Consider the following 24,500-nt stretch of genomic DNA (forward strand, 5'->3'; position numbering starts at 1 on the left):
TTAGTGCACGCGCACGCACACGCAGCCGGTGTGCTCAGGGGGCCTACCGCGAACCACGTTCGACGTGTTGCCTCTCTGTCGCACTTGTGAATTCATACATAAGTATGACAGCCCCATTCGGATAGTAAGAAGCATACATTATAGTCTCATCACAGTGCTCTGTCGCTTGATTATCAAAACACTTTGGCAAGCCACAAATGGTACTACACATGAAAAAACAAAAACAATTCATAAAATAAGTTAACTAATTCTAATACTTCATGGCCTATGAGTATACGTTAGATTTCATGTTACGCTGTATTTAGGCCCCCTTTTGATATTTTTAAATCTATTGCCCGTCGCTTAGGAGTTACACTTTCAACAAATTTTCGATTTTGACACAAATTGACTCAAACTGAACACAAAATTGACTTCCAAGGGGTGGGCAAAGTTACATGCATTCAGATTCATATGTATCAATACACAATTCGTGCACTTATCACATTTTTCAAATGTTTGATTATGCGAACAAACACCATGAAGACATGACTTTCTCTACATCCAATTTCGGTTAGAAAAACAACGACCAATTTGTTTTTGCACAAAAATTGTGGGCAAAGCTTTAAAAACAATGGGCAAAGTTGCATGGTACATTTCAAGCTTAATTATGACAGTTAGTACATTGTCACAAAATGCAAAAGGGGATTTTTTAATAGAGTACAATTGTATCATACTCTAGATTAGTACAACACGATACTATACCGTTAAGTACTACTTTGTATTTTTGTGTATTTTTTTATATGATACCGAATGAAGCAGTCTTAATGGACTAAATGCATTTTTTTTTGTAATTTTCAACCAATTTATGTTTTGTTTCGCACGGGAATCGAACCCCGCGCTCGTCACAAGACAGGCAGTGTCACATCAGGCTGTACTTTAAGTCAATAGAAATCCACGTGACTCGGTAAATCGACCGATTACGTACAGTGAGATGCAGAGATAACTAACCCCCCCTTCCTGCTAACCTAAGTTAATATGCAGGGGGGTCAGTTACCTCTGCAGATTGCTGTACATTTTTGATCTATGTACTTATATTATTAGTCGTGCAATCGCCATCAGATATATCGGAGCGGCCAAGTTGCTCATAAAGATCCGAACATGCACTATAACGTCTTGATAATAGGCTCTGTTCAGATGTTTGTGAATACCATGACCGCTCGTATATATTTGTTGCGACTGTAGGACCGAGTCACTTATTTTTGTTAACATTTTTTTGGATTTTTAAAAATTATAAATATACAGGTCTTTAAGGCTTAAGCCTGACCCTAACCACTCACGTGTCTAATCAGATCAAAAAAGGCTCCTTATGCTCCATGTGCATAAGGACTTTTTCTGATGGAAATGTTCCTTAGGGTGGTATTCTACCTGTCCAATGTGTATTCCGTCTCACATTTTGCTTAATGAGAGACTGAGACGCAAACGCGAATGACCTTGGGCAAAGAAATTGGTCAGGAATACCAATATGCACAAGCATAAGGACCCTTTTCTAATGGAAAGCCACAAATGAGCATGAACCTTTTCCTGAACAGTTATCGTCTTACGTCTAAAACCTACCTATGGACCTACTTAAGGCATTACGTTTGTTTCGGGCTTATACTAAAACGTCAGCTGAACCTAATAACCGTCACACATTTATATTGATATTTACTAATAAATTCAACATTGGAAACGGGTTATTTTGTATAGTTTTTCTATAGAAACTGACCCGTTTTCATTGCTAATAACTAGTTAGAAGGTTTATAAAGTATCCACATTCATTTATCTAAATAATCAATTAAATCTCTCTAAAAACCACAATTGACTAAAATGTTCGTTTAAAAAAGTATTGCTAAAAAAAGCCTAACCTCCAAAGTCCCTGCGTACATTTTTTTGTACATATTCCAAAATCTATTTTCAACTTTTATTGTGTAACTAAGGATTCCAATTTCAAAAACAAAACAGTTGGCTCTGGGTCTCAGGAGGCTAAAGGTAAAAATACAACATAGTTTTCTAAAATAGCGGGATACCGTGGTCGAATCGAATACACTTTCAGATTTAAACATTAGCTATACTGTGAAATATTCAACTTTGCCCACATGGCAAACAATACCACGCATAAAAAACTAACATACCCTTCAAATCCGAAATTTAACCAAAGCATGTACCTTAATATCGCTAAACCGTATTTTTTTCTTATCTTATGTTTTTTTTTTCAACTTTGCCATGGGCAAAGTTACAAAATGTACAAATGTACAATTTCTCGGTGTATACAACACCAGTATTAAAATATGATATGCCAACGGTTATTAGATTCAGGAGTGACATTCGCGAACATCATCCGTCTCTTTCGCACCTAAGAGGCTAGTGGCCAGTGAGATATTGCTTTTACATTTAAATTGGAGTTTGAAAATTTTAAATTGCATTTTTTTTGCAGCTGAAGCGGTTATCACACTGATGCGAATCCCCACGTCGGCGTGCAAGCGTGCCAGGGCTATGCACGTATATAGCGATGTCCCGCTCGCACTACGGAGCGACGCGCGTATACGCATCCAATGTGAAGATCGCTTTACCGTGAAGTTAAATCAATGAGACTTTATTTTTAACTACAGATTATTTGATGAAATCAATTCTTGGGATTAGTTGTCAAGCGGTCCCCAGGCTTCCATGAGCCGTGGCAAAATGCTAGGATAACGCGAGGAAAAAGAAGAAAAAGAAGAGATTATTTAATTAAATAATGTAACCTGGCAACGATACAAGCAAAGAAAACAGTAAACAGTTTTTTTTTACTGAGGATACTGAATAATGCAATTATTTCAAGTAAAAGGTCATAATTGTTATCAATAAGGCCATTGTTCGTGCAGGGACATTAAATCGCCTTTATCGACAACTGACACTGGTACATTTTGCATAAAACCGTCACAATTAGATTTGACTAAAAATATAATTAAACCAACGGTGGCAGCATGGTTCCATTTTTATCGCCTGTCACTTTCGCACTTACATACTTGTTAGAACGTGACAGACGTGGTGACAGGTGATAACATAGGTGACAGAAATGTGCAAAGTTATGTTATGTCCCATTGATTTAACTTTACCTACTCTCGCTGTTTTAACGTATACAGTTACGTTTTTAAACTTTTTAATAAACATACGTCCTTATAAACCCAGCACGGCATATATCTACATATATACTAAACTATTTCTATAGTCACAGCGCTATAACCTCCAGCCGCCCAGAGACCTATAAAAAGGTCTCCTGTTCCATTCTAATTTGAACTTTGTGTTGACAAAATAAATTTTCATTTTGCTTGGCAAGGTTTGACGTATGGGCGGCTAGAGGATAATGTTATATTAAATTAGTTTAAATATAGAATCGCACTTTTATCCAAGCGTATAAGTTATTTCATAGTGGTGTTGCTATAGTTCGTTTTATAGCATTAGAAAAAAGGTAGTCAGAGCGGCTACCGCGAAAACCGAAATTCACAATTTGCGGGGATCTTTCTCTTTTACTCCAATTAAGCCGTAATTAGAGTGACAGAGAAAAATCCCCGCAATTTGCGAACTTCGATTTTCGCGGTTACAGCCCAGACCGTGAAAAGACTGCAGCTGATTTGATAGCCCACGCAGTCCCAAGTGTAATTTAAAAACGTCAAACTTCTATGAAATTATGACGTATAGATAACACGTACACTGCGTGGGCTATCAAATCCGGTGCAGACTTTTCTTGGTGCGACAATCTCGACGTGTTTTTTTATTGAAAAACACTTTTGAAAAATAAGTCACGGCAAATATGTAACAATTATGAATCGTATACGATTATTTACATTTTTTTGCTTTCGTAAGTAATAGTTACTGATTTTAAAAAGCGTAAAATTAAAAGATACGTCAACATCGCGTAGTATTTTTCTAATGCTAAAAAAAACGAACTATAGCGATATGGAGAGCTCAGTTTTTATACGTATTAAAATAATAAAAATCCGTCACTATGTGTAACTGCTACTTCGTCTTAACTTTGCCCAGATTTTGTGAAAAATTTGATACTGCTATTTTTATTTATTTTTTATCGTCTGAGAAATGGAGCTTATTTTACTGCGCATTAAAGGGCCCCTTGCAATAGGCCTCTTTTTTCAAAGAACGACACATTTATCATAAAAGGCTGTTATGTTATCTACAAATATGTAACATATAAAAGTTTTAAAATTCAACATATTCTAATTTTATTAATATGTAATACATTATGTAAAAAATTGTCTAGTGTTAAAAACCATTTAATTTGAATGAAGTTCATTAAAAGAAATAAAAATCACAAAAGATTAACAATTTAACTCGTATGAGGAAAATAATAGCCAAGTCGTTAGTTTTCTATGTATATAAGTATTTATATATACCTAACTATATCTTCTTCTTCCTTGCCTTGAGAATAGAGCGATCCGTAAAAATTGTCCAATAATATTTATTTATTTATTCAAAACTGGGCAAAGTTGTGACGCATACTTGACATAAAAATATGGTATATGTTAAATTTCTACTATTATGTTATTGCTTATTTATCAAAAATTAATTGATTATATTAGAACCTGCAGTTTAAGATAAATTCGTGCTTGACAATCTTTAATTTATACCTCGTTTTTTTTAGCATTAGAAATTAGGTAAACAATCTTGACGTGTCTTTTAATTGAAAAACACATTTTAAAAATAAGTTACGGCAAATATGTAACAAATATGAATCTAATACAATCATTTATATTCTTCTGCTTTCATAAGTAGTACTTATTGATTATTAAAAAGCGTTTTTCAATTAAAAGACATATCAAGATCGCTTACCTTCTTTGAAGTTCTTTCTAATGCTAAAAAAAACGAACTATTGGTGACGACGAAACTTTATACAGATGTAGTGCATAATTGTTTTCTTTCGTATTTTCTCGGAAACGTTAGTATTTGTCATGCTACTTCAGTCAACGCCAGTACTTTTTGTACAAAGACTGGCTTAAATAGTAAGACAGGTTCGTACGTTTCCGTAAAAATACGATGGAAAATATTTATGCACTACGGTCTGGTTGTCAAATGTTGACATTTGACAATTCGAAAAACACAGCTTTACAGCGCCATCTTGTGCAGGTGTCAAACTCGCGGGCAGTTTTTTCTTATAATACACCTCTTATACAATCAATTAATATTTTTGCCTTATTAATGTATAAAACTCTTGCCACAAACTCGCTTGTCACTAAAAAACTGTCAAATAGGAGTTTTAGCAAATGAACTAGACTTCACTGTTATAGTGACGTCACAGTTTACCTACATATTGGTATATCGTAGAACTGATGTTCGTGTAATGGCTCGGCCACATTACGCGACTGGCGACGGCGGCAGCGACAACCATAGGTAGGAACGAAAGGTCAGATCGCTGTGTCTCGCTCCAACCTATGGTTATCGCTACCGTCGCAAGTCGCTCAATGTCGTGGCCGAGCCGTAATAGTGCAACATTTCCTTCTTTGACCGCCAAAATATCTCCATATTAAATAAAAAGATATTGCTTTAATAGCACAAAAAAATAGTATTTTTACAGAACAGTGCAAGTCTGCTAGTGGGCAAAGTTGTAACGGTAAATTTTGCACGGTGCAAAGTTGCAATAATTCCGAGTCAGCTGCAGAGAAAAGGTACTGCTCGTTGGTCGTACCCGCTCGGAGCGTGATTCGCGGCCGAGGCATAAGTGATCTTATTACAATGCAATTAGATATATAATACTCATGCTGATACGTTAGATTTTCTGAATTTTAAAACAAATTAACATCTGTATCTTATTTTTTAGATAGTACCGTTCTTTTCAATTCAGTAGGTTACACTATACTTTTGTGATTTTTTTTTAATTTATATTTTGATCTCAAGCGATGCGTAGTAACTGATATTTATAGAAGATAACTATTTACTGTGTATATTGATAAAAGTTTAATATTTACACTGTACATTTAGCTACAAGCCGCCATTGAGTGGATGATTGCGACTCAAACTATGGACGATTTAAGTCGAATTTGGATTGAAACCGGAACTATGTTGGTACAATTCCACAGTATAAGCCTAAATGCCTCTTTAACACTTTCGCAACCGGGCAAAAAACAGCGCACTACCCCAGAAACCGGTCGTCTATATCTGCGTACAAAACAACCCGCTAAGCAAACATTACGAGTGCCTACCAGGCGGGTTCTCGGTAGTCAAAGTGTTAATCTGGATGCACTTAAAAAATAAGGGTTCCTTTTGTACCCTTTTGACAAGGAACCCTAAAAACCATGAATGGTTTAAAGGAACGCCCATACGTATCAATTTAGAATGATTCACGCCGCTACAGATGTAGTGCATAATTGTCTTCCATCGTATTTTCTCGGAAACGTTCGCATTTGTCATGCTACTTCAGTCAACGTCAGTACTTTTTGTACAGAGACTGACTGAAATGGCAAGACACGTTCGTACGTTTCCGTGAAAATAAAATTGAATATAATCAGGCACTATATCTGTACGCACTCGCTTGGCCCCAATATCGAGCGGCAGCGAGAGCGGCGAGCGGCAAATGACAATTTACGTGAATAGAAAACGCGACTCGGCTTAGTGCAGTCTACCACTCGTCGCTCTGCCCTGGCAAAACACTGTATCTAGATAGGAAATATGTAATAAGAGAGAAGTTGTGCCTGGACTCTGGGTTGTACGGTAATTCGCCAGTAACTGGCCACCGGCCAATAACTGGCCACCCTAAAGTAAAAAACCGGGCAAGTGCGAGTCAGACTCGCGCACGAAGGGTTCCGTACCATAAAGCAAAAAAAAACAGAAAAAATGCAAAAAGAAAACGGTCACCCATCCAAGTACTGACCACGCCCGACGTTGCTTAACTTTGGTCAAAAATCACGTTTACTGTATGGGAGCCCCACTTAAATCTTTATTTTATTCTGTTTTTAGTATTTGTTGTTATAGCGGCAACAGAAATACATCATATGTGAAAATTTCAACTGTCTAGCTATCACGGTTCGTGAGATACAGCCTGGTGACAGACGGACGGACGGACGGACGGACAGACGGACGGACGGACGGACAGCGAAGTCTTAGTAATAGGGTCCCGTTTTACCCTTTGGGTACGGAACCCTAAAAATGAATTCTATTCACCTATAAACAGAATTCATTTTAGTATAAGGTTTCAATAACTGGCCAGCCGTCAATAACTAGCCACTTTATACTAAAATGAATTATGTTTATAGGAGAATAAAATTCATTTTTAGTTTAGGGTGGCCAGTTACTAACAGGTGGATAGTTACTGGCGAATTACCCTATAAGAGACCTAAGGTTAATTTAATATGTTTTTTCTAACGTCCTGTCCCGACATCCGTTTCTATAGCGCTGTTGACATAAGATGCTTTAGGCTTTGTCCATTTTTCCGATACGTCCATCTCAAACACATATAGACCACTCATATGTTAATAACCTACACGCTGATCGTGTACGCTGCGATTATGGCGGGGCGAACAGGATTATAATACAATCACATATATACAAGAGCATATTTATAAATATACTCTCATATTTAGGTGACCCCCCCCTTCTTCTTCCGCGCGTTATCCCGGCATTTCGCCACGGCTCATGAGAACCTGGGGTCCGCTTGACAACTAATCCCATGATTTGACGTAGGCACTAGTTTTTACGAAAGCGACTGCCATCTGACCTTCCAACCCAGAGGGTAAACTAGGCCTTATTGGGATTAGTCCGGTTTCCTCACGATGTTTTCCTTCACCGAAAAGCGACTGGTAAATATCAAATGATATTTCGTACATAAGTTCCGAAAAACTCATTGGTACGAGCCGGGGTTTGAACCCGCGACCTCCCGATTGCAAGTCGCACGCTCTCACCGCTAGGCCACCAGCGCTTCCATATTTAGGTGACCCTTGCGCCGATATCAGTGGGCAAATTGAGTACACGCTCGAGCGGAGCGATTAGCATAAACGCATAAGATACTGCACGATCAACGCGACGCTGCACGCCCCGCCGAACGCTCGTCACTAACACCGTACACTTGAGACTTAAACATGGTGACAATTTAAACACGTCCGCACGTATCACCTAGACGCCGGCCGTATATCATCGCTGCGGCTGCGGCGCGAACTGGCGGCGCTTCTTGCCGCCGCGCCCGTCTCCCCCGCCTCCACCTCCCCCCGCGCCCCCCCCGCCGCCTCCCCCCCCGCCGCGGCGCGGGTGCGCGGGCGGGGAGGAGTGGCGCCGCTGTTTGGATGTGAAGGAGCGGTTGCGGTTCTTCGGCGCGCTGTCGTTGGAGTAGCGTTGTTGCATTACTCCTGGAATAAAATAAAATAAAATTGTGAATTTTGTCTATGATTTATTGAAAAAAAACGAAAAATATTATACGAATTGTTTAGATGCGATTAAGTTCTAGTCTATTTGTAAGTTACCAACGAAGATAAAGTTATTAATTATAATCATAAATCAAAACCTAATCTTAAACTTTATTCAGAGACCAAACTTTTATATCTGCAACGCAGGCTTCGTCAGGTAAACACAAAAAAATATTTAAGATTATTTAGTAGATCTATTATCTAAGGATCCCTAGCTTCAACTCAAGACTCTCTAGAGTCAAACTTAAGAGCCAACAGGAGTGGTCATTTCTCTATACAAACGTACTCGACTGTTTCCTCCGTGGGTTTTGATGTAGAGCGATGATTTTTTCATTACAAATTAATATTGTCAATGTCTGACCGTTTTACTTTTTTGATATTTGTTTTTTTAAGGCGCTAGAGCCCTTCAAAAATGGCCAAAATGGCCTAATTGACTATGCTGCAATGAGAGGCGTAGTATTCAAAACTGATATCAATTAGCCAAAAAAGCAAAACGGTCCAACACATATAATTTCATAATCATTTAGATTTACAAGTTTGGTTGGGATTGGTTAAGTTTTAAAGGAAGAAACAGTCGAGTACGAAACCTCGAATTTTGAGATTTTTACGCGGGATTTTTCGCCTCGTCCTTATCGCACTAGTTTTAGGAGTCGCTTCCGTTAGCGAGATGGATATATTTACCTAAAATATTTAAAACTCAGCTCCTGTTTCGTCTTAAGATAGGTAGCATATTGCTCACCTGAAGATATGTTATTTAAGGAGTTGCCGGTAATGTGATATATGATCAGACTGTTCCATACATTTTGGGCTCAGATGTCGACGTCTTCCATGGGAAAACCAAAAATATTGATAGAGTTGGTCCCATACTAAAAACAGCTTTGTAATCAGTGATCGGACAAATCATCGCAAAACCATCAAAAATCATTTATATCTCAAAATACGATAGGACTTATTAAACTCATATTATGTACACAGTATCTTTATAAAATTTCCATATTATACTCAAAACTGCAGTTCAAAATTGTAAAAAAAATTGTATCATGTTCCATACTATATTTATTTTTGCGATAAATTGTCCGAACTCTGCCTATAATATAAACCTCTCGCAAAATTCAGCGAAGAGTTGGAAAAATGCCCTAAATATGGTATGTGTAGTACAGTCACCATCAGATATATCGGAGCGGCCAAGGTGCTCACAATCATCTGAACACGCCTCTATTGTCAGGGCGTTAGAGCGCGTGCTCAGATATTGTGAACACCTTGGCCGCTCCGATATATCTGATGGCGACTGTACCTGAGGGTATGTTGTTGAAGTCTGAATTGCTGGTGATGTGGTGTATGATCAGGCTCTGGTGAGCGGACACCCGCCGGGGGGTGGGCGAGGAACATTGCAGCGCGGACAGCGGCGGCGGCGACGTGCGCGCGCCCGCCACCGGCGACGCCCGCGCAGAGCTGTCTGACCACTCCTGCGGACAATACATTAAAAGGTTTAGCACAGCGGTTCTCTAACTTTTTTGGTGACGGAACCCTTTTGTAAAGCGAAATATTTGACGGAACCCCAAATTAAAAATTTTCGTTCGTCACTGTGGACCAGATATACCTATAGAAGTGCTGGTTTTTTTCTTATTATTACAAGTATTTTCGCGGAACCCCAACAGAGGCTTTGCGGAACTCTAGGGCAGGCGTGTCTCACTCCGCGATTTCGTCGCTTTGCTACAGGTAGCTAAAAGTACATCCATTCGGCCCCAATTTTGGGGTTTGCCATAAGTCGCGCGGGGCGCTGTCGCCACCTAACGGCCATATCTGTGCTGATCGTAACAGACGCGTTTTGTTAGAGAGTGTGTCTTCTGTACTTAGTACTATTATTTATTCTGTGCCTAGGGTTCCGCGGAACACACTTTGAGAATGGCTGGTAGCAGAAGAAAACAAATAAACACATTGCGTCCAGGTTTGCCGATTTTGGTGGCATTCGAAAACAGGCACTATACATACATCGTACTGCGTAATGCACGCGATTACTTTCTGAGCCTTTCTCAGACTAATTCATATCACGCTTGCTAAATTTGGAGGCACCTTTACACAGTTTATCGTGTTTACGTAATTTGAACGCACACTAAAAATTAAAGTTATTCAATTAACTAGTACAGTGATGAACAAAGGAATCGGACCATTCGTCTATATTGTAGAACGTGGTCTGTGACAACTATGATCCCTAGGGCACCATACAAGCGTGTCTTAAACTGCAGCATTTGTAGCACTTGATCCAATCCAGCATACTTTGTTCCGTTGTCGGACTATTTGTCAGAATAATTTGTTCCGTTATACATATATATACATATATGACTTACAGGTTCGCTATCGCTCGGGGAAGGCGAAGGCTCGCTAGACACCGCAGCCGGCGGCGCCCGATAGGGGAAGAAGAACGGTTCGAAGGTATCCCGGACCCATCGTCTATATTGTAGTACGTAATCTATGATGCGGACGATGCTCCCTGAGGCGCCATACAAGCGTGTCCTAAGTTGTAGCAATTATAGCACTTGATATCAGCACCAGCAAACTTTGTTCCGTTGTCGGACTATTTGTCAGAAAAGTTTGTCCCGTTATATGACTTACAGGTTCGCTATCGCTTGGGGGAGGCGAAGGCTCACTAGACACCGCAGCCGGGGGCGCCCGATGGGGGAAGAAGAACGGTTCGAAGGTATCCCGCACCCATCGTCTATATTGTAGCACGTGATCTATGACGCAGACGATGCTCCCTGAGGCGCCATACAAGCGTGTCCTAAGTTGTAGCAATTATAGCACTTGATCTCAGCACAAGCAAACTTTGTTCCGTTGTCGGACTATTTGTCAGAAAAGTGTGTCCCGTTATATGACTTACAGGTTCGCTATCGCTCGGCGGAGGCGAAGGCTCACTAGACACCGCAGCCGGCGGCGCCCGATGGGGGAAGAAGAACGGTTCGAAGGTATCCCGGACCCATCGTCTATATTGTAGTACGTAATCTATGATGCGGACGATGCTCCCTGAGGCGCCATACAAGCGTGTCCTAAGTTGTAGCAATTATAGCACTTTATTTCAGCACCAGCAAAGTTTGTTCCGTTGTCGGACTATTTGTCAGAAAAGTTTGTCCCGTTATATATGACTTACAGGTTCGCTATCGCTCGGCGGAGGCGAAGGCTCGCTAGACACCGCAGCCGGGGGCGCCCGATGGGGGAAGAAGAACGGCTCGAAGGTATCCCGCACCCATCGTCTATATTGCAGCACGTGGTCTGTGACGCGTACTATGCGACCGAGCGCGCTGTGTCGCGCTAGGAGCACGTTGTGTGGGGCCACGGCTTGCTGGAGGATTATGTAGCCGTAGTCAAAGGCCTGGAAGAAAAACAATATCATCATCATAATCAAAACGAATCGTGTAAATTGTTGTATAAATCCTCACTAAGATATGTCAGCGAATAATTTTACGGACATATTCCCATCTGCTCCCACCTCATTCACGTGGGGTGGACACAAACTGCCAGCTTTGGAAAAAATATTATTAATATGTTAGGAAAAAGCGTCGTTCATCTAATATCTTACGAGATATGTTAAAAGACTCTAGTTTTAAGTTTATAAGTTTATCATACAATAAACGCCACTAAGGGAAGTATAAACTGTTTTTACAAGCTTTTATAATTTTTTAGTTTCACCTGACCGTTGTCTGTCTGCAAGTTAAATTTAATCCACTTCCCGGTTTCCGATTGAGCTGAAATTTTGCATATGTAAGTCGTGTGACAATGCAATATTATGGTGTCATCGAGCTGATCTGATGATGGAGACCAGAGGTGGCCATAGGAACTCTAACTCTAACAACGAAACCTAATTGTTTGGGATTCTTAGAAATGTCTCGATGAGTATTAGTTGCCTGTGGAAAATAAAATACAGTCGGCGATAAAAGCTTGTATCAAAAATGAAGTTTTTGCCAAAAACTTATTTCACATCATCAACTAATTAACCTTCGACGCAAAAAGAGGGTTGATCGCTCTTCAACGGGTAAAGGTAGACTTCCGAGCACAGCGGCTCCGGCGACACTAACGCAGCGACACTGACGCGGCGACAGAGCGACAGTATTATGCAGTATGGAAATGTATGAACTTACTTCCGAGCGCAGCGTCACTATCGCAGCGACAGTGGCGCCGCGTCAGTGTCGCTCGGCGATAGCGGCCGTGCTACGTCTGCGCAAGCACTGTCGCGCAGTCGCTGCGATCGTACGTGGTTTTGAGGCTATGTCAATATTTAAAATATCTAAAAAATTAATATTAAAGCGACAAAAGCTCCTGAATTTGTCGTCGTTCTCGTTTAAATGCTTTTTTTTTCAAGTTGGTATAAGTTCCTTCGTCTATTCTATACTTTTGAAAATTGAATTGGGTAGGCTTCGCTCCATACTGTAAAAGTAACGACGCAAAAGATCGTGATCCTCCTCTTCTTCTAAAAATATTTGCATAATTGATCGGTTTATCATAACTTCATAAGTATATCACGTCTGCACCGTATGGAATAACAACTGCGACTGTCGCCGGAGTCGCGCCGCTCGGAAGCGAATCTGCGTCAGTTAACGCTGCGACACTGACGCAGCGGCTCTAACGCTGCGGCCGTTGCGTCAGAGCCGCTTTGCTCGGAAGTCCAGCTTAAACCGATTTCAATGCGTTTATTTAGTTGTTTTGTGGTTATACATCGAAATCGGTTCAACCGTTTCATTGGGTTGGGATTTCTTTAAAAAAATAATTTATTAGATGTCTGTGACAAGTCTGTGATTGGCAATGGATATTTATGTCTGGATAACCTCAAGATAAAGGGAATTTGTGTTTAATAGAATCGGTCCACGCTATCTCTGCACAAACTTGGCAGGAGACAAAGAGTGGAAGTACCATCATAAACGTCATTCGGTGCAATACACCGTGTTTTTTTTTGATTTCCGTTAATTTCAATGGTGCATTCCTGAGCTTAAATCAAGTAACTTTCACAAAGACACCGATGTTCTAATTAAGTCCATTTCGGAGATAATCAATAATTTATTTTTTTCCTATAAGGCCTCTACAAGCGTGTACACTTGCCTTAGGGCCGGTTTACATATTGATTAGTATTTAAAATGAATTCATACATTTGCTACTAAACTTAAGTACAATCTCGGTCGATTGATGTATGAAATGACATTGATATGTCACAGATTTCAATTGTTTGGTTGAGTTAAATGTAATGCCCGTGTTACAACAACGCTATATGCAACATTTAATTACTTTTTAAACAAAAAAAATCCAAAAAAGAAAACAAAAAAAAATTTTTTTTTGAAAATTAACTATGCCATTTAGTTCTCTTAAACGTACTTAAACCATACCCCGAAGTTAACGGAATTCAATAAAAACACGGTGTATAGACTTAAATAAGTATGACTTACCTGTTTAACCTGTATCGCTCCATAACTCGACCTGCCAATATCATTCCCCGGCGTCAACGGATCCTCTATACACAACAACGAAGGCCTATGCCCATCATTCATATCCTTCTGTATCTCATCCTTCGACACGTACGACCCCCCATTCTTCACCCTTATAGCCGTTTTCACGTAGTTAAACTTCCTTCCATACAGTTCGAAGAACTCTATTAAGAGCACGCCTAGATTGTGTTGCTGTCTCAGTCTTTCTGGGCGCGGATGGAGCTGGAGGAAGCTGATGCACATGAGTATGAGGGAGTAGGAAGATATGCCGCCGGTGAAGACTTCGTTCAGGTCTCGTTGGAGGAGGAATTGTTTGAGAACCATTACTAGGCGTGTCAGGACTGGGTATTTCTCCTGGAAAAAGAGGTTAGTATTAGTGTGATATAAATGTTATCCTTTTAAACGATATCAAATTTCAATAAACTACACTTAACCTCTAGCCGCCCAAAGACCTATAAAAAGGTCTCCTGTTCCATTCTAATTTGAACTTTGTGTTGACAAAATAAAATTTCATTTTGCTTGGCAAGGTTTGACGTATGGGCGGCTAGAGGTTAAGTTTGATTTTGAAACCTGGTACGATCCAGGCGGTCTAGCATGAGTTGCGTACTCGCGCGCGAGTCCATACACGAAGTCGCGCTAGATGTATAGTGTCGCGCGCGAGAACGCAACTCGGGCTAGTGCGTCTGGTAGGCATACCTATTTTATGCTTAAAGAACTTTATTTTCTCAAAAGAAATTGTACATTTCACTTCATGAGAATATATACTTAAAATAAAAGTAAATAAGTGAGCATCGCAAGTTATACAAAACAAACAAAAACCAAAAACCATAACAAATTAAAAGACATAGAAAAAATTGCCCCCCGAAAATTATTGGAGAATATTTCTGCAGTTTAATTTCTGGTTATAACTTATATCGGCAAAAACATCACATAGAATTGCAATCAAATGGCGCCCGAACAAACCGCTATCAAGTTAGCCCCTCGCCATAGATTCTCCTCATTTGATTTCGAACCTTAACTTAATGGTGTAGAATAGATTTTAGTTTACATTGTAATGCGACCTCTGCCCCTACTGACCTTAAATTGCTTGATAAGCTCTGCACTCTTCACTCCGCTGCTCATATTAAACGATATGTCCACCTGATGGAGAAAATAATTCATTACTGTATTACACTAATTATTATAGCTCTAGGGCGGAAAATTCAACTTTTATGGGACGAGCGCCCTGCAACCGCCTTTTCATACAAATATAGTTCCCATTTTCCTCTCTGGGTTTTAACATTATTGAAAATATTTTTACACATTGTATATCAACCATGTTTTTTTTTTTTAATTAATATCATAAGTCAGTGAGTTAATATCAGGAGCATTTAGAAAATGGTATGAAATCAGTTTTTCGCCCCTAATTTTTAACACTAATCAAAAAATTTGGAGCAAGGAGCTAAAAACTACCGCCCCTTTCCTCCAATTTAAGGTAGAAATTTATAGTCAAAGGAAAAAATCGTTCCATGGTGTTTTTAAGGGGCCCACTGATTAACAGTCCGCCGGACGGTATCTGCCTGTCAGTTGTTCGGAACTGTCAAAATTTTGTTCTAACTGACAGGCCGATACCGTCCGGCGGACTTTTAATCAGTGGGCCCCTTTATAGGATTTAAGACGGAATGTTAGCTACAAAGATTTTTTAATTCTTTTTGTGAGGTTCATCGATTGGTCTCGCAATTTAGATAGAACGTCTCTCACCTGTATCGCCATCTCACCTTAACGTCCGAGTATTTGTCCGTCATCTTCACGATGGGCACAGTGGCCTTCTCCAGGACCTTGATGCTCTCCTTCTCAGCTATGTCCTGGGTCACCAGTTCCCGCTCTAGCGTCCATAGCGGCAGTTTCTCCCACTGACCTGGAAACAATAAAAAAGGGGGGATAAAATATGTACTACACTTTTCTTGCTCACCCTGTATAAATGTATATAATATCTGGGAGACCGAGCTTTGCTCGTAAGACATATAGAAACTCAAAAATGCGCGTTTTCCCAGAGATAAGACCTAGCTAGGTCGATTTATAGCCCCCGAGTCACAAGCGCGTCACCGAACTTTTATAAGAATACAAATATTCGCTGATTTAAAACTTAGTTGACTATAAAAATTTACATTGAGTAAGTAAAAACCAAATCATTATTTTCATGAGTAGCTACAAATCTCATCCTTTTCTCAATCTCATTCATAAAGTATACTACTACAGTCGCCATCAGATATATCGGAGCGGCCAAGGTGTTCACAATATCTGAACACGCACTATAACGCCTTGACAATATCTCGGTACTCGTGAAGTAATGACATACCTTCCGCACTAGCATCGAAATGTACTATTTTAATACAGTTGCTCAAAAAGTGCTACTTTACGTAGCTGTTTAGCGTGCGGAAAGTTGGTTATCTCGAACTAGTGCTTTTTACTTTTCCAATTTTTTTAAATTTATACTTGTTCCAATTCACGACTACTTATTGATGAGTGTTAATATTAGTTTCCTTTAAACGTCGTAATCAGCATAAAAACCTACCGTTAATGTAAGAATACGAAAAATATTACATATTTCATATTTAATTACTTACCTCTTCATCATTATAACACGTTTATTTTTTAATATTCTATTGAAAATTCCGTTCTTAATAAGTTGACTGAATGGAACGGAATAGCTGCCAAACGCCCATAGATATAATATACTTAAAGACGACGTCTAACCGAGCTGTCACTGTTACCACTTTTGTTTAGTGTACGATTAACAATGTTTTTCTTATTTTTTCGCAACTGTATTAAAAAACGTCGTTCGATACACGTGCGGAAATGTCATTCTTCACTCGTCCCGAGTCTTGCCACTCGCCTGCGGCTCGTGGCAAGATATCTCGGTACTCGTGAAGTAATGACATACCTCTGACGACCACTCTGGCCTAGTGGGTAGTGACCCTGCCTATGAAGCCGATGGTCCCGGGTTCGAATCCTGGTAAGGGCATTTATTTGTATGATGATATAGATATTTGTTCCTGAGTCATGGTTGTTTTCTATGTATTTAAGTATTTATATATTATATATATCGTTGTCTGAGTACCCACAACACAAGCCTTCTTGAGCTTACCGTGGGGCTTAGTCAATTTGTGTAAAAAAAAATGTCCTATAATATTTATTTATTTATTTATTATTATTTATACCTTCCGCACTAGCATCGAAATGTACTATTATGTTCCTTTCTAAAATTAATGATTTATCCTACCTTTTAAGTGTTTTTAAGTTACTTTATTATTAAGCGGTTCCAGTGGCAGATTTGCCCTAACCCTGCAATTTCGGCCCGCGAAAAAGTAGTAGAGGCCTGGCCATGTAGTCACAAAGAGTCAATAGCAAATAAGTTTTGGCAAAAATTTCATTTTTGGTACAAGCTTTTATCGCCGACTGTACTTTTTTTTCCACAGGCAACTAATACTCATCCAGACAATTCTAAAAACCCCAAACACAATTAGGTTTCGTTGTTCTATCACAGAGTTCCTATGGCCACCTCCGGTCTCCATCATCAGATCAGCTCGATGACACCTTAATATTGCATTGTCACCCGACATACGTATGTATGCAAAATATCAGCTCAATCGGAAACCGGGAAGTGGATGAAATTTAACTTGCAAGATTTGATTACAGACAGACAGACAGACAACGGTCAGGTAAAACTTAATAAAAGCTTGTAAAAAACAGTCTGCAAATTTCCAAAGGTCGTCGAACCATCAAACACCAGCCGCCAAACAAAGCTGTCGAATCGTAATAGAAATGCGAGGCCGAGCGGCGATATAAATAGACGTACTAGCAGAGACATTTGCGAACTGTGATGGTAGAAACGCTAACTATTACACTCAATCTTATATCTATAAATTGTAAATACAGATGTCAATCACAATAAAAAAAACCGGCCAAGTGCGAGTCGGACTCGCGTTTCAAGGGTTCCGCACATAAGTCCGACTCACGCTTGACTGCAAATTTCTAATAGGTTTTCCTGTCATCTATAGGTAAAGAACTATTTTATGTTTTTTTTTTTCAAAATTTTAGACCCAGTAGTTTCGGAGATAAAGGGGGGGAATGGTCTTTTTATTGGCTATAATTTTAAATAACTTCGAACCTATGTATTTTAAAGTTATAAAAAAAAACATGTCCATCTGTGGGCCACTATTTTACATATGTGTAATTGTGTACCAAATTTCAACTTAATTGGTCCAGTGGTTTCCGAGAAAATAGGCTGTGACAGACGGACAGACAGAAAGCCGCACGAGTGATCCTATAAGGGTTCCGTTTTTTCCTTTTGAGGTACGAAACCCTAAAAATCAACGATGATCAACTCTGGCGAACGTGGGACTCGAACCCACATCCTTGGATTGCCGGTCCAATGCGTTACCAATTCCGCCAGCTGACCTTCCGTCAAACAACGCGAATTTAGCCATTGCAACTGTGGCGACGTCACAAGCGACATCTCTGCCCTGCTTATTGTATGCGCAGTACTTGCGTCAGTCAGTTAAAATCATCGTTTAAATAAAGAACTTATTCAAAGAGAACAAGATAAACAATTGCATGACTTTTCAACTGCGATTACTGCATGTTGTTAGCACGGCAGATCTGAATTCTAAGGGGGGGGGCCACATCTAGCGTCTTTCGAGCGTCGGCGTCTGGTCAGCGCTATGGGAAATGACGTCGCTGCGCAGTTGCGTCGACGTTGCGTCGAGCAGCGGCCATAGAGTTGTAGACGCGGACGCTCGAAAGACGCTAGATGTGGGAGAAGCCCTAAGGTTTAAGGTGACCACCTTTGAGGACATGCGTTGGCGCATTACCGCCCGATCACACAACAACATTGCACCGCCAACATTACATCATTGGACCGGTATGAGGATGTGGGATCGAGTCCCACGTAAATAGATCAGTGGCTCTCGAGTAGGTACTACTGACTCCCAGGTTCTAGGCTGAAGATCTAAGGCTTTCTTGTTTACGGCCCGAGGTTTGAGGAGGAGGTTGGAGATGTTTCTGTAGACAGAAGTAGCCACGTTTAGCGCAGCGGGCCAAAACGCCGAAAGTTGACGGTTTCTGAACGGAAAACAGAAAAATTATTTGGGTTATAGTCCTTAAATTGTACTGGATATCCACTATATCCAGTATAGTATAGGGCAGCCATACTCTAAGTGGAGCATTCCATGGAATTATCTACCGTTGTCCCGTACAAACGCGAAGTTTCTGAAGATTTAAAGGTATAAGAGATTCCTTTTCTATGACAAATGGTCAAAAATATGCACAGAAAAATAATCGCAACACAGGAAGTAAAATGCGTTTGTACGGGACAGCCCGTGGAATGCTCCAAGTGTGTTCCGCGGAACCCTAGGGTTTCGCGACAATTTAGAATACTCTTTTAGTCGCCTCGAAAAATTTTATGTAGGGTTAGGTTAAATTTTACGTACAATGTAGGGTTCCAATCAAGTATTTCGCTTTCCAAAAGGGTTCCGTCAAAAAAAAAGATTGAAACCGCTGGTTTAGGGTAAGGATAAGGACTATAGATCAAATGGTGAACTAATGGATATCCGTACGTATGATCGATGCTGACATTTCATAACTATGATTGTTTGTAGATGAGCGTAGGTACTATTCTGCTGATATTTACAAAACTTTACAGACTGTGAGCTCATCCCTAGTAGGTTCTCTACAATATTATAAAGTTAACAATGTAATAGTAGTACATAATACGATTCATATGCAATCTGTTCGCACATGGCACTAGTATTGTCCAATAACAAAGAGATCCTTTGAGAAACCCACCCGTATAACTATAAACTAATTTAAACTTTATGTTCACATGGAGGATCAAAACGGAAGTCTTGTAGTGTTGTAGCTATATTGTACCACGGAATAAGTAATAATACTACCGTACAGAAAGGACACTTCCTACAAAACCGAAGTTTGACAGCGATTTCAAGGGTCGAATCATGATATCCCTCACTTATAATATGGCACTATTCCTTTCGGCTATTTAGGGTTGTCAAAATTCAAGCCATTATCATATCTGTGGTCGTGCACACAAAGGAACGTCAAGTTGTATCAACCCTAATAATTGCTCGGAGCAATGCTGAGCCGAACAGAGCCGAGTTTGCCCGAAGTCTGGAGTGTCTCCCCACTGATTGTACTTAGGCTTATAATTATCATATATGTAACTACTTTTACATAGTTCATTAGGGTTCCGTACCCAAAGAGTAAAACGGGACCCTATTACTAAGACTTCGCTGTCCGTCCGTCTGTCCGTCCGTCTGTCCGTCTGTCTGTCACCAGGCTGTATCTCACGAACCGTGATAGCTAGACAGTTGAAATTTTCACAGATGATGTATTTCTGTTGCCGCTATAACAACAAATACTAAAAACAGAATAAAATAAAGATTTAAGTGGGGCTCCCTCCCATACAGAAAACGTGATTTTTGACCAAAGTTAAGCAACGTCGGGGTCGGGCGTGGTCAGTACATGGATGGGTGACCGTTTTCTTTTTGCATTTTTTTCCGTTTTTTTTTTGCTTTATGGTACGGAACCGTTCTTGCGCGAGTCCGACTCGCACTTGCCCGGTTTTTAAATTCACATCTTTTGCTTTGCCGTAGTCGTATGAAATATACCAGTTTAAGTAAGATCTGATCCATAAAAGCGAATTTCAAGATGTCGACTCATCCAATTACCAAGTATGTCATGTCTGGCCCGTAAATGAGTAATGCTTACGCCAGACGTCGCGTTCTCCTGACACAGAAGATATGAAAACCGGACAAGGGCGAGTCGGACTCGCGCACGAAGGGTTCCGTACCATAATGCAAAAAAAAAAAAGCAAAAAGAAAACGGTCACCCATCCAAGTACTGACCACTCCCGACGTTGCTTAACTTTGGTCAAAAATCACGTTTGTTGTATGGGAGCCCCATTTAAATCTTTATTTAAATCTGTTTTTAGTATTTGTTGTTATAGCGGCAACAGAAATACATCATCTGTGAAAATTTCAACTGTCTAGCTATCACGGTTCGTGAGATACAGCCTGGTGACAGACGGACGGACGGACGGACAGCGAAGTCTTAGTAATAGGGTCCCGTTTTACCCTTTGGGTACGGAACCCTAAAAACCGGACAAGGGCGAGTCGGACTCGCCCACCGAGGGTTCCGTACTTTTAAGTCATAGACTAGGAATCCTCTAGACGGGGTTTAGAGCAATTATTTCATGAAACCGATGCTGCCAAAAATACTGGGGTGCGAGGGACGAGGTGAGCGAGTCACGTGCCGTGATTGGTCCGTTCAACAAAGACACTTTGACTCAAAAATGGAGTAAAACTACCGTATATTTGTGGCAGAGGGGGTAGCGCGACTCAGTCTGGAGGATGTGTTGTCTATGTTTTTAGTGTTTGTTGTTATAGCGGCAACAGAAATATATCTGTGAAAATTTCAACAGGATTCCGTACCCAAAGGATAAAAACGGGACTCTATTACTAAGACTCCACTGTCCGTCTGTCACCAGGCTGTATCTCATGAATCGTGATAGCTAGACAGTTTAAATATTCACAGATAATGTATATCTGGCCGCGTAGCCAAGATGCCAATCGCTTACGCTCCGTAGCGATCGAAACGCAACTGTCACTGTCGCGCTAATATGGAAGAGTGATAGAGAGACATAACGCTTTTCGATGTCGAAGAAATAGCGATTGTAACCTTGGCTAGGCCGGCTGTTGCCGCTATAACAACAAATACTAAAAACAAATTAAAATTACCATTAATTATAAATTAAATAATTAAATAGGGCTCCCATGCAACAAACTTGATTTTTTTGCCGTTTTGCGTAATGCGACGGAACCCTTCGTGCGCGAGTCCGACTCGCACTTGGCCGATTATAATTTATTCGGAATTGCGCCTGCCATTTACCTTTCAGCCCTCGAGATGTGAATGCGTGCGTGTCACGCGTACACACGTGAAAATCGGTGTGTTATAAAATGGGGCATTATGTATGAAAAGGGCCCTTATTGTAGATGGCGCTTACGCCGCACAGCGTCGCGCGGCATTGTATTTATATCGGAGCATCGTTAATAATAGCGTAAGCGCCATCGACAATAAGGTCCCTTTTCATAGATAACGTCACAAATCAGTTTTGTTATAGCGACCTATAAGTGTTTACTTATGTGTTTAATATTTAATATGTTAATCGTACCACTATATATTTATCTTATCTCAAGATATCACGTTGCGGAGCGATTTTATGCGGAAGTTTATTTTATAAAATATTCTATGTCAGTATACTTGTAACCATGAAGTAAACCTAGATTACACGTTCAAGTTTGATATTTTAACTATTACCTTTGTGATTTTTATCTTCAGGGACATCTTTCTATCACTACACATTAACAAACTGCCGTATTCGATCTTCAAGATATTCACAAGAGACGACACGTACTAGATCCATTCTAGATACGTTATAGTTTAGATATCAACTAGTTCTCTTTTGCAGCGCAATTCGGGCAACCAATGTCACTTTTACGTTAGATAAAGTAAGATATCTATTAGATGTGAATTGGATCTCTAAGTCATATCCTGTGGAAATCGTTCAAGAGTATCTCCAGAATCGCGCAAATGTCAAATTTGACAGGTTAGATCTTAAACATATCGTTATCGTATCTTGGTGATGTCTAATAGATATCTAACAGATGTCTATTTCATAATCCGAAACGGGCCCAAAGTCCCCCGCCGCGTCTGTCTGTTTGAGTCTCTTCTTCTTCCTCGCGTTATCCCGGCATTTCGCCACGGCTCATGAGAGCCTGGGGTCCGCTTGACAACTAATCCCATGATTTGACGTAGGCACTAGTTTTTACGAAAGCGATTGCCATCTGACCTTCCAACCCAGAGGGTAAACTAGGCCTTATTGGGATTAGTCCGGTTTCCTCACGATGTTTTCCTTCACCGAAAAGCGACTGGTAAATATCAAATGATATTTCGTACATAAGTTCCGAAAAACTCATTGGTACGAGCCGGGGTTTGAACACGCGACCTCCTGATTGCAAGTCGCACGCTCTCACCGCTAGGCTACCAGCGCTTCAAACTATTATCTTTGTGATTTTTATCTTCAGGGACATCTTTCTATCACTACACATTAACAAACTGCCGTATTCGAACTTCAAGATATTCACAAGAGACGACACGTACTAGATCCATTCTAGATACGTTATAGTTTAGATATCAACTAGTTCTCTTTTGCGGCGCAATTCGGGCAACCAATGTCACTTTTACGTTAGATGAAGTAAGATATCTATTAGATGTGAATTGGATCTCTAAGTCATATCCTGTGGAAATCGTTCAAGAGTATCTCCAGAATCGCGCAAATGTCAAATTTGACAGGTTAGATCTTAAACATATCGTTATCGTATCTTGGTGATGTCTAATAGATATCTAATAGATGTCTATTTCAAAATCCGAATCGGGCCCAAAGTCCCCCGCCGCGTCTGTCTGTTTGAGTGTTTGTATGTTATTCGCGATAAACTAAACGGATTTTCATGCGGTTTTCACCTATCAATAGAGTGATTCTTGCATGAGGTAGGTTTAAGTGTATAATCTGCTAACCCGTGCGAAGCCGGGGCTGGTCGCTAGTTTAAACGTAATAAAAACAAAATTAAAGTCGAGGTTTGTAATAATAATTTATTATCATATCCCGGTTTGACGCGTGCAATTTGGTTTATCGTTTAAAAACCGGCTAAGTGCGAATCGGACTCGCGCACTACGGGTTCCGTACGCAAAAAACGGCAAAAAACTCACGTTTGCTGAATGGGAGCCCCACTTTAATATTTATTTTATTCTAGATTTAGTATTTGTTGTTATAGCGGCAACAGAAATATCTGTAAAAATTTCAACTGTCTAGCTATCATGGTTCATGAGATACAACCTGTAGACAAACAGACGGACAGAGGCCTCTTACCGAGAAGGTACTACATGAACGAACTCGCAATAAAAAGCTAGTTTCGAAATTATGAGGCTTTTCCAAAAAGTGGGGCATGTACCCAGGTTTTACCCTAGACAAACTAGTCCAATGACGTCATAGTCAAGCATGGACCGCCTAGTGCTAATGCCCACTCCGCGATTTGTAGGAATTTTCCTATTTACGAGTTCGCCCGCTTAGTTTTCAGGCCACGACCCTCCGAGGCTTTGGGAAATTACATTTTTACCATATTTTCGTTCCGAAACTAAAGTTCGCACCGAGCGACAGTTAAAGAATGTGTAATTTTGTATATAAATTGAGCTAAATCTGTCCCTATTTATATACTTTTACCACCTTATTTACAAGCTTTTATTTAGTTTCTTTACAAGCTTTTATTTAGTTTCACCTGACCGTTGTCTGTCTGTCTGTCTGTCTGTAAGTAATCAAATCTTGCAAGTTAAATTTGACCCACTTCCCGGTTTCCGATTAAGCTGAAATTTGCATGCATGTATAAATCGCATGACAATGCAATATTATGGCATTTATGGTACCATCGAGCTGATCTGATGATGGAGACAGGAGTTGGCCATAGGAACTCTGTGATGAAACAACGCAACCTAATTGTGTTAGGGGTTTAGAATTGTATCG

At 40.1% G+C, this 24,500-nt stretch overlaps 1 protein-coding gene and 1 non-coding gene across 2 annotated transcripts in view; both read right to left on the reverse strand.

Moving 5' to 3' along the window:
* Nucleotides 1-8,113: 8,113 nt before the first annotated feature.
* Nucleotides 8,114-24,500, reverse strand: part of LOC134673905 (non-canonical poly(A) RNA polymerase protein Trf4-1-like) — a 36,882-nt gene continuing 20,495 nt past the window's right edge. Inside the window, exons 3-8 of the mRNA XM_063531959.1 lie at nt 15,628-15,767; nt 14,948-15,010; nt 13,832-14,224; nt 11,548-11,769; nt 9,697-9,868; nt 8,114-8,345 (exon numbers count right to left, since the gene is read on the reverse strand). Coding sequence (XP_063388029.1) covers nt 8,134-8,345; nt 9,697-9,868; nt 11,548-11,769; nt 13,832-14,224; nt 14,948-15,010; nt 15,628-15,767 — 1,202 coding nt within the window. The 3' untranslated portion in view covers nt 8,114-8,133. The remainder of the gene's footprint in view (nt 8,346-9,696; nt 9,869-11,547; nt 11,770-13,831; nt 14,225-14,947; nt 15,011-15,627; nt 15,768-24,500) is intronic.
* Trnaa-ggc (transfer RNA alanine (anticodon GGC)) lies at nt 18,240-18,311 on the reverse strand. Its single transcript has one exon. It is a non-coding gene; the product is annotated as a tRNA-Ala (tRNA).

The sequence above is a fragment of the Cydia fagiglandana genome, chromosome 19 (assembly GCF_963556715.1).
Source record: "Cydia fagiglandana chromosome 19, ilCydFagi1.1, whole genome shotgun sequence".
Lineage (NCBI taxonomy): Eukaryota > Metazoa > Arthropoda > Insecta > Lepidoptera > Tortricidae > Cydia > Cydia fagiglandana.